The 11,579-nt window shown below is 40.8% G+C and overlaps 1 protein-coding gene across 1 annotated transcript in view; it reads left to right on the top strand.

Moving 5' to 3' along the window:
• The first annotated feature begins 1,320 nt into the window (after positions 1 to 1,320).
• Arhgef6 (Rac/Cdc42 guanine nucleotide exchange factor 6) overlaps positions 1,321 to 11,579 on the top strand; it is a 122,170-nt gene continuing 111,911 nt past the window's right edge. Inside the window, exons 1-2 of the mRNA XM_028889909.2 lie at positions 1,321 to 2,371; positions 3,591 to 3,674. Coding sequence (XP_028745742.1) covers positions 2,207 to 2,371; positions 3,591 to 3,674 — 249 coding nt within the window. The 5' untranslated portion in view covers positions 1,321 to 2,206. The remainder of the gene's footprint in view (positions 2,372 to 3,590; positions 3,675 to 11,579) is intronic.

The raw sequence follows: 11,579 nt of genomic DNA, 5'->3' as shown, positions 1-11,579 counted from the left end.
CTCTTTAGAAACAGACATGCTAATGTCTGACAGTCAGAGGCCCTTGAGTATCTTCCATCCTTTGGCTGCTCTCAACCTTGATAGTGTGTTTCTTTGGATCTGTACTGTTGCTTCACTTTGAATAAAGTTTCCTTGCTACTTTCACAATATAAGTGAGCCTTTATTTCAGTTATTTGATTGAGAAACCAAGAACCTGGAAACCCCTGGTCCAGATTGTGACTACCAGTAACACTACCATATTATATAATTCCCTTTATGCAAGATCCTTGAAAAATACAAGCTAACATAAAGGGACTGAAAGCAGATGAGCAGCTGCCTGTGATGTACAGAAAGGGGAGGAAAGAAGGAGTTGAAAGGGCACATGCACACTTTTCAGACTGAGAGAAAAAGTTCATCTAGAGCAGTGGTTCTCAACCTCCCTAATGCTGTGACCCTTTAAAATAGTTCTTCATGTTGTGGTGACCTTCAACCATAAAATTATTTTCATTGCTACTCCATAACTGTAATGTTGCTACTGTTATGAATTGTAACATAAACATCTGTTATTCAGGATACATAATATTCAACCCCTGTGAAAGGGTCCATCAACCCCCAGAGGGGTTGTGACTCACAGGTTGAGAACCACTGATCTAGATTGTGTGAGATTGTAACCAAATAGGCTGAGAACGTCAAAATTCTTAAGTTGGCCTGGGGATATAGCTCAGTTAGTAGAGTGCTTGTCTAGCACGTACAAAGTCCTAGGATCAATCCCAAGCATATCATAAACTGGGTGTAGTGCTGCATGCTATAATCCCAGCACTTGGGAGATGGAGGCAGAAGGATCAGGAATTCAAATCCACCCTCGGCTACGTGGAACTATCCAATCACTATCACCATCAAAAAGCAGGAAGAGGGGGTGACAAGAAAAGGATTGTGAGACTTAGCAGCAAACAGCTATAATTAACTGGATGCCTCCCATATGTAAGGAGAGAGACATAGAGCTACGCAATTTAATTCTGCCTTAAAGTTTCTCTATAGTATGACTATTTTACCTGGTGCGGAAAATGTTTGAGACTAAGAGACCCCTCTTGCTCATACTACAGAGAAATTTAGGATAAGGCAAAGTTTAATAGTTCTTCTGGATTCATGACTGGGGCTTGTTTTCAGGTCACCATTTTAAATGCAGAGTGTTTGTTGATGGAGAAAAGTGAATTTTTCAGTCTGTAGTGTAGACAGAGAGGACAAGTGCGCTTTTGTTCTCAAGTGCTCTGTCTCCAAGCATATTTCCCTCATTTTCTCTGACTGTGTCTGAGTCTTTGCTAAGGGTACTGCAGCTGGACTGTGGAGTGGAACCAGGTCCAGAAAAAGAATTGCTAAAGAATGCAAGTAAACAGGATGGCAGATGTTATCCTTAGCCTATTTCCCTAAACATAGCTTTTTGGCTACAAAGTAAAATGCCATTCTTCCAGCTTCTGCTTATATGCGGTGATGGCTGACAGCAGGGACAATCTTCCTTTGCTTGGCAAGTTGTCACCGTGTGACTTCACGTGTTTTGTAAGGAAGGAATGATCGTGACACACAAAATCGCTGTGCGATTGTCTGAGGACATCCGGCCATTTCTGGGAGGAATCGTCTCAACCCACCTAAGGCTTTGAGCTCTGTGTGACCAGCACAGCTCCCCATGAGGCTCAGAGCTGTCTGACCTAAGAGGCAGTTGGCATCTTCCTCCTGACGGAAGCCAGATTTTTCACCGGGGCTAGACTGTATTGACGGTGGTTTCCCAGTCTGCCCCATGCATGTCTCATTTCCAAGGTTCTCTGAAGTGCTGGCTCACTCCCGGCTCCACGAGCCCTTGCTTACTTTCTGCCTCCCCAGCATCCTCTTCACTTCCTTTCCTACAGCTTCTTGTACTGCTGTGTGTGTTCCTCCCTTTAAAAAAAAAAAAAAAACCTAATGAATGTGTTTTGCAGGTTTTGAAAAAAACCCCGTGATGTTATCCCAGGAGTCTGTCCATTCCTTATCATTCCTTCCATATCTTTGAGTATGATCTCTGTGGTTTAGAAATCCCGCGTTCCACTGTTGTTAAAGAAAAGTTGCCTTAAACCTTTGCCCTGCAAGCACCAGAAGAGAGCTCATAAAAAGGAAGACAGCAGCAGATGCAATCACGGATGTGGCTTAGTCCTCGCAGCTGCCCCGGAGAACTGTTCAGAGTGTACGAGCCTCAATCATGAATCCAGAAGAACGCGTTGTGACATGGCTTATATCTTTGGGAGTTTTAGAGTCTCCCAAAAAGACCATCTGTGATCCAGAGGAGTTCTTGAAGTCCTCGCTGAAAAATGGGGTAGTGTTGTGCAAACTCATCAACAGACTTCTGCCTGGTTCGGTGGAGAAGGTAAGGTTGTTTGTGCAGTGTCTTTGGGATTGCTTTCACCACGAAGCAGCAATAATACCATTCTTCTTGAGATTTTTTTTTTTTTTCTGTTGCCCGGTCATGGGAATCCCCTACTTCAATATCTTTCTAAGAGTTAGGCATTCTTTCTTACTGCCCTTGTACTTTGAAAAAGTCAGAAAATGAAATATCCTTCAGTTACTGGTCCCCAAATATTACCCTACTAAAATCCTGTTCCAGCACTGGCAGTCTGGGATGGGAGGACATGCTTATCATGCATGAGTTCGCTGTGTTGTGGAGATGCATCTTAAACTTCCCTGTGCACTTCGGACATGTTTTGAACTTTGGGTACATGAGTCTGTGGAATAATGAAATAATTTGTAGTAGATCTTTCTGGTGTTTGAGAAGTTGCCTAAAAGTTGATTCAGAGTTCCTTTCTTTAAAAAAAAAAAATCAGTTGAAGAAAAGTCTATTCACAAAAGTCAGTGTTACATAAAACTCACAAAAACCAAAGAGAAACCAAGTGTGTGTATTAAATTCAGTGAGCATTCAAAATGAAACTAAACCTTGCTCAAAAAATTCCAAGATATTTGAGGTTAGAAGGCCATGTTACAACAGTGGACGACTTCTAAAGTAGCCAATTTTGTGGTATTAAAGGTAGAGTTCTTACCGTTCTTTTCTCAAAGTCATTGTGGAATGTGACTGCAAGGCAGGCTTCTTTTGCCTTTTGGAATCAGTTCTTTTTTATTGAACAAGTGCATTTACTTCTAATTTCTTAAACTTGAGGAACAGTAATTCAACTGGTGATAAGATGCGGAGTGACATGATAACATGTAGTGCCCAGCCAAAGTGAAATATAATACCAACAAATTATCATGGGGAGTAGAGGAAGGTAATCCGTGTGGCCTTCTCAAATGAAAGCAGGAACTAAACTAATATGTTATATGTGTATGTCTTATTCTCTCCAGTTTGCTATTCTCACAACTGACTTGAAGGTACAAGGAAACCTTTTTAAGTAGAAACGGTTCGCAGACATTTGAAACAAAAACCAACCGTTTAGACATTTGCATCACTTCCTTAAGTGGTTATTCTCTTCCTGGATGGAGAGCAGGGCTGCCCTCTGCCTTCAAAAGCTGACCGACCATATCTAGTTATCTGCAAATGGTGATGATCGTTTGTCATGGCTTAGCAATCCCTAAGTGACATTTGACTCTTTCTCTAGTATTGTCTGGAGCCCCAAACTGAGGCCGACTGCATCAACAACATCAATGACTTCCTGAAAGGATGTGCAACCCTTCAAGTGGAAGTAAGCTAACCTGCCTTGCCTTTCATTTTGCCACTATTTTCTGTTCTGTTAATAATAAAAAAAAAATGTCCGTAAAGTATGGGATTAATTTTCACTGCCAGTAGTCACAAAGATAAACAGAGGTGGCCCTTTAGAGAAACCAGAGTTGAGACTAGTGATCCCCAATGGTGCATTGCTAGTGTGTGTCTTACAGAACCTAATTCTAAACAAAGCAAAATCATTAACCTCTAATCTGCACCACTAAGGTAGTAGAAGCAGGAAGATCAGAAGTTCAAGGCCATCCTTGGCTATACATTTAAGTTTGGGGCCAGGCTAGGCTAAATGAAACTCTTTCTTAAAAAACAACAACAAAGAAAAGAAAGAAAGAAAACAGAACCAAAAGGAAAGAATTTTTAAAAAATGCAAAATGATGACTTTTAAACACAACTTCTTTTCAGATGACCAAGCTTTTTGTGGGTGTGCTTCGTTATTAATGGGTGGAAAAAGTGAGTCACCGGCTATTGCAGAGGGTCTCAGGAAGCTGCATTAAAATCAATTTAAAAAAAGAAATAGCCTGGTTCCTAAAGATTAGCCCTGAAAACATACATATATACATACATGCAGTAACAAATAATGGAAAAGAGGTCATGAATTTAAAGGTGAGTGGAGCAGGAGGATTTGGAGGGAGAAAAAGGAACAGAGAAATGTTGTAATAAAAAAAAAGAAAATCTTGAGAAAGAAAACAGGCCTTTTTACTCTCAATAACACTTTGGAACAGAGGAAGGCTTTGGGAAACTACAAGAAGCTGGTCTTCAAGTCAAAACTGTATTTAAACAGAGCAGGAGCTATGGATCAGTGGTAGAGGCTTGCTTGCAATGCAAAGGCCCTGGATTCAGTCCCCAGCACCAAAAGAAAAACAATGAAAAGCAAAATAAAAAACCCAAGCCACATTAAACTGTGTTGCATGAAGAACCCTACTGCATGCATTCAGTGTATTACTGAAAAGGAGTTCAATATTTCTTTGTATGGCGAGTTACGTTTTTGTGCTTCCGTGTTGTTTTTGTGGTGCAGGGGCTGGATCCTCCTCTTCCATGTGTTCGGGGAGTGCTAGCATGGAGCTGCACCTTCATGCTCTCTCACAACGCTTTTGTCTGTGAAATAGACATACTGTTAACTACCTCATGATGCTCTTTCAGGGCCAAAGGAGAGATTGCTTAAATATGTAGGCTTAAGAAAGTCAATGTCCTAAAATCTGTGAGATAATTTGTGTATTATCTTCAGCTCAGAGCCAGGTCAGAGGTGCTCTACATTAGTAAGCAAGTATTATCTGTGGGCAAATGGTAGGGGTTTGAGCAGGGACTCTGATGTTAGACATCTGGGGATTAAATCTCAGTTCATACTCACTAGTGACATTATGACCTTTGAATCTGTTATTTAACTGTGCTTCTATGCCTTGGCCTCTCCACCTGTAAAATAGGAATAATAATGGCACCTGCCCGTCTATTAATATTGGTATGACATTTCAATGAATTAATACATGCAAAACCCTGGGAAGAGATACTGGGGCATATTATTTTTCAAGTAGCTATTTATTAGTGTTGCTACTATTATTATTATCTTTACTAGCTGTTGTCCCAGCTGAACTTTGTTTCCTCCAAACATTTTCTTAAAGCCAGCTGGGTGTGGTGGTGTAAAACTTCCATCTCAGCACTTAGGAGGCAGAGGCAAGTGGATTTCTGTGGGCTTGAGGCCATCTTGGTTTAAAAAAATCGTTCCAGGGATACGATATGAGACCTTGTCTCAAAACCAGGTTTTTGTTTTTTGTTTTTTGTTTTTTTTTCTTGAAGCTAAGCCTAATCTAAAGCCACATCTGTGTCAGAATATCTTATTCCAATGTTCCCTGCTTTCCAGTTTGAGAGACCCCTCACCCATCTTGAGGTTCACAGTCCATGTGACTTCAGAGCATGTGATATCCATTATAGGATACTGTCTACTGTGGAACAGACCATGACATTTCTTGTTTGATTTTTCACATAAAAACATGGTGAAGTTGCCAGTGATTTCTGTGCTGAAGCTGCCAGAAGGTGTACTGTGCTTCTTTGCAGTTCTAAGAATACTGGATGATAGAGAAACACCTCCTGCTGCTCCACTGTTGGGGGTTTTCTGATAACTAAAGATTATTCCTTTAAGCACAAATACTTAAAATAGTCATTTTTTTTAAAAATCAGAAAATGTTCTATCCACTTTGGGCAGAAATTTTACAGTGTATCAGATTGACATGATATGAACATTGTAATAAAAGAGTATCTGACATTGTGGTTATCATGTTCCTTCTATGACTTCATAGATGTGTGTGTGTGATGTATGTACATTATGTGGGGTACACGTATAGGCTAGATGTCAAAGTTGGTGTCTTCTTCTGTTTCTCTCCAGGTTACTAAAACCATTTTGAAGCAGTCTAGATCCCTTATATGAACAGCTGAATTTTAGGAAAGTTTTCTTTCTTTCTTTCTTTCTTTCTTTCTTTCTTTCTTTCTTTCTTTCTTTCTTTCTTTCTTTCTTTCTTTCTTTCTTTCCTTCCTTCCTTCCTTCCTTCCTTCTTTTTCTTTCTTTCTCTCTTTCTTCTCTCTCTCTCTCTCTCTCTCTCTCTCTCTCTCTCTCTCTCTCTCTCTCTCTCTCTCTTTCCTCTCTATCTTTTCCCCCACCCCTCTTTCTTTCTTTCAGAGATAAAAATCTCTCACTGAACCTGCTGGTCAACAAGCCCCTCACCCACCCAGCATCACATGGGGCGATAGGCAGTTGCTGACAATGCTTAGCTACAGGGGTGCTGGGGACCCAAACTTTGGTCCTCATGTTTATGTAGCTAACATTTTACCCACTGCACCATCCCACTAACCCTGTATGCTAGAACCTTTCTTCATAAAGTTACTTGGCATCACTGTATGATAGGGACTAACAGTACAGAGGACTTTAGAAAAAAATATATATATATGTATATATATATATATATATATATATATATATATATATATATATATAGTCTGGATGTTTCATTTTCAATGTATATCTGTGCACCATATGTGTGCCTGGTGCCTGCAGAGACTAGAAGAGGGCATCAGATCCCCTGGAACTGGAGTTTCAGATGATTTTGAGGTGCCATGTGGCTGCTGGAAATTGAACATGGGTCCTCTGTTAGAGCAGTCAGTGCTCTTAACGGCCGAGTCATCTCTCCAGCCTGGCTGCAGAAGATTTTAAAATTATTTTTTTTTAAAGTTTAGCATTCATTGTGGTGGGTTTCATTACAAAGAACTATTTTAAGGGTCGAATGAAAGAACGCATCTACAGCTCTCAATATATCATTGCGTCTAAACCCTAGTCCCACTGCTTACTGTTACCTTGTGACTAAGTGCTCTTTGTACTGTTATGCACAAAACTGAGCCACGTTGAGTCACTCACAGAGCCCTCAGGGAAGACACATAGAATCACCCTACAAGGCATGAGACTGAAAGCTGAGCTGGAAAGGACGGAGCAGTCACGTATGTGGCCAGTTCAGTCTCCAAGCTTCTAGGTAGCTGAAAAACAGATCTGTATTCACAGAGGTCATGAGGGGGGGCGGTCTCAGGCACCAAGTCCTTCAAACAGTGTGGCATAGGGCATACCTGGTGGATCTGAGTTAACTTTGTAAAGCTCTAAATGTATGAAAAGCAAGAAGAGGGCTTGACTCTTTCCCAGAGCACACTATCATTTATCTGAAGAACAGCTGCTAGTTCGATCTGAAGAACAGCTGCTAGTTCGAATCAGTCAGTTTGGAAGATTGTAACGCTGAATCAGACAGTGGTGACTGAGTATTGGGTTCAGAGGTGTGGGGACCACATTATAGGTTTGTGATCACTTGGCCTTTCCAGATGCCCTCTATCTGCTGTTGACAATGTATGTGTGTAGGTCAGAGGGTAGGGTGTCTTTAATTATTTCTTCTCCCTTGTTGAGGCAGAGTTGGTCTCATTTCTGCTGTTGTGGTGTGTCCTCTAGGCTAACTGATCTGAGAGCTTCCCAGTGGATTCCTCTTCTTTGCTTCTCATCTCACTGTACTGGGATTACAGATGTGCACCTGTAAAAAGGCATCTGGCTTTTTCTTTACATTCAAATGTATTTTATCTGTACATGTGGTTTGCTTGCATGTGTGTTTGTGCACCACTTGTATGCCTGGTACTCATGGACTACAGAAGAAAATGTCACATCCCCTGGAACTGTAGTTATGGCTGCTTGTGAACCACCATGTGGGTATAGGGAATTGAATCCAGGTCCTCTGCAAGAGCAGCCACTAGGTTCTGGACATCCAATTCAGGTTGTCAGGCTTGCCCAACAAGCATTTTTACCCACTGATCAATCTCCCCAATGCTCATTTTTTTTTTTTTTACTCTTTAGTGTCATCTGAGAAACACTTCCACAATCAAAGGTCATGAATAGTTGTGTTTTCCCATAAGAATGTTACCACAAATGGAGGTTCTTTTCTTCTACTATGTGGGTTTAGGAACTTTACCCATGAGGCCATTTCACTGGCCCCAAGTTAATTCTTTTGGATGTGGAGATGTAGTTTTCTAATTACCAAGTTCTTGAAAAGACTACTTTTCTTTCCCTTACCTGATTAACATAGCTTTGTAGTAGCTTTTAAATTGAGAAAACGTGAGTCCTCCAACTTGTTTTAGTTTCAAAACCAATTTGGAATACTTGAATGTATGGATGAGTTTTATATCATCTCCTGCCTGTGTTTTCTTTTCTCATATCTCTCTCTCTCTCTCTCTCTCTCTCTCTCTCTCTCTCTCTCTCTCTCTCTCTCTCTCTCTCCATCCATCCACCTATCTATCTATCTATCTATCTATCTATCTATCTATCTATCTATCTATCTATCTATCTATTTTTGAGGCAAGCATTCATTGTAAAGTTCCAGCTGGCCTGGAGCTTGCTATGTAGAGCAGGCTAGCCTTGAACTTACAACAAATCCTTCTGCCTCTGCCTCATGACTGTTGGGATTACAGGTGTGTGTCACCATGATTGTTTCTTAAAAACAGACCTTGACAGGGACTGTTTTGAACTTACAGATCACTTTGAGGAATGGTGTTCTCTTAGTAACTAAGTCTTTGGATCTGTCAACATGGTTATCTTTCCATGCACTTATATCTTCTTTAATTTCATTGTATCTTTTTTTATAGTTTATAACATATGTGTCTTATACCACTTTGGGTCAATGTTTTTGCCTCAAGTGTTTAATACTTTTTTGTTTGAAATAAGGTCTCATGCAACCTAGTCTGGCCTTAAATTATGTAGCTATGCAGCTATGTAGCTAAGGATAATCCTGAACTCCTGAACCTCCTGCCTCTTCCTCTAAGTGCGGGGATACACTTCTAGATGCTAGTACATGTGGAATGTTATTTTTAATTAGTTGTGCCAGTTATGGTTGCTATGCCTTTAATCCCACATATAGAAGGCAGAGGCAGTTAGACTCCTGTGAATTTCAGATCAGTGACTGCTATATAGTGAGACCCTATCTGAAAATTCAATTCTCTCTCTCTCTCTCTCTCTCTCTCTCTCTCTCTCTCTATCTATCTATCTATCTATCTATCTCTCGTACATATTGAATAGAGGTGGTAGAAGCAAGTGCCTTGTTTTGCTTTTGATCTTACAGAAGAAAGTGTTAGACACTGGGTACAGTGTTAGCTGTGTAGTTTTTATAAATGCACTTTAGTATTGAGGACATTTTCTTGTAATCCTAGTTTGTCAAGTGTTTTGTTTTTTAAGTTACAAAAGATGATGCATTTTGCCAGTTGGCCTTGGGAGGTAGAAGTAGGGAGTTCTGAGTTCAGGGTCATCCTCAGCTACATTTATGTGCTCCCCAGGTGTATGTTATGTTGTGAGTATATTTGCATATTTAAGTCGAGGTTTGCATATGGAGGTCAAGAGGAAAACCTTGGAGACTGCGCCTACCCCTTGGTATCTTGAGTTTCTTTACTGTTCAATGCTACATGCTGTAGGCCAGCTCTACATGGCATTTCCAGGGATGATGCTTCTGTCTCTACCTTCCATCTTGCTAGAGGAGCACTAAGATTACAGATGCATGGTATTGTGCCTGGCTTACATAAGCTCTGGGGATTTGAACCCAGGTCCTCATTCTTGTATGGCATTTTACACACTGAGGCACCATCCCCAGCCCAGTTTCATTTCTGCATTTTATGCTTCTGTTGAGATGATCATTAATTTAGGCTCTTTATAATAATGATGTATCACATCGATTGATATTCATATGTTGCATCAATCTTTCATTCCTGTGATAAATCCCAGTGACTTATGTTGTTTATATATAGAGAATTTTTTGTGCATTTGTGATTATTCTTGAACACTTTTTCATCATAGAAATGAATTACTGTGTCAGATTTTGATAGATAATGTCAAATTCTCCTACAAAAATGCTCTACTAACTTACATTTCCAACAAAATCATAGAAACTGTTTTCTTTCTCATGTCTCTGTCAACATTGCACATTATTTATCTTTAAAGTTTGCCAAAGTGATGGATGAAATAGTATTTTTTGCTATAATTTGTATTTCATGATTCCAAATGAGTTTGGACATACTGTCACTCCTTTATAGTCCATTTGTATTTCTTCTTTGTAAACCAAATCCATCTTTTTTATTTTCTCAAAGAATGGAGGAGGTAGGGAAGATATTCAGTCAAGTCAAAGCTATAGAGAACATATGAAAATGATCCTTATTCTGAGGTAAAGTCACTAATGAGACCAGAAAGTCACCCAGCAACATGTACGGAGTCTGATCACTTGAGAGTGTCCTGAGTGCTATTTCTCTGGCTGCACTGTTCGACAATAGCCATGTGAATTCTGGTCTGTGGAAGCTCTAGCCCGGGGGCTTTTCCTTTACCCCAGTAGAAACATTTCCTCTATCATCTTCTACCGTGGAGCCCTGCTCAGGACACCCTTCCATCTCCATTTTGCAGACTAGACATGTCTTCTGCTTCTGTACCCAGCTTACTTTGTAAATGAAGTTTTGTTCATGAAGGGGTTATTGGATGAATATGTGATTCAAATAGTCTCTCCCTCCTTCCTTCCATCCTTCCAGTATCAGCTGGTAGCAGTATGGTTTTTCTCTGCCCCTCCCCCTTATTCTCTCCCGACTTCCTGAGTCACTCCATCTGTCACCATAACAGCACGGGTGCTCTCCCTCAAGTGAGGCCTGTGGGATGGACCGTTTGCCATTTCCCAAAGACTGTTTGAAGGGAAGCGGTCCTAGAAGTAAGGCAGCTTTACCAATGCTCATGAGTTCATGTTAAATCTGCCACCTTCCTACTCTAGCTCTAAGAAAGTAGAAATAGGCCGGACCACTAACTAATGGCACCATAGACTTCTTCACGCCTTGGCAGGGGTACTTGCCTGAAGTCCGAGTTTCTCTCTCTAGGCCTCGCACGCTGGCCTCGAACTCACAGAGATCCGCCTGCCTCTGTCTCCTGAGAGTGCTGGGATTAAAGGCGTGCGCCACCATTGCCCAGCTAAGAAGCCTGCGCAGAAGTTGGAGATTGTCTCATGGTTTGGCCCTTTTCCATCTCTTCCCACTGGGCAGAGCTTCCACTCAGTTTGACTAGTGGGAAGACTAAAAGGGGCCTGGGCACCTTTTTTTCTTTACTAGTTGAGCCAATGTGACACCCCTAATAGAATTCCAGAAGATTCAATGTTATCCATTACTCTAGCTGTCCTAATCTTTTACTGATTATGCTGCATTTCTATAAAAATTGAGCTTCAAGATGTACACTACAGCACACATCTCAACTATTCCATAGGCCAAGATAGGAGGATGTGAGTTCCAGGCCAATCTGGGTTACATATGAGATCATATAGCTAAACTTAAAAGGAACTTGGGGTGC

This window comes from Peromyscus leucopus, chromosome X, assembly GCF_004664715.2.
Source record: "Peromyscus leucopus breed LL Stock chromosome X, UCI_PerLeu_2.1, whole genome shotgun sequence".
Lineage (NCBI taxonomy): Eukaryota > Metazoa > Chordata > Mammalia > Rodentia > Cricetidae > Peromyscus > Peromyscus leucopus.
The sequence above is the reverse complement of the archived record's forward strand: the minus strand, read 5'-3'. Positions and strand labels throughout refer to the sequence as shown.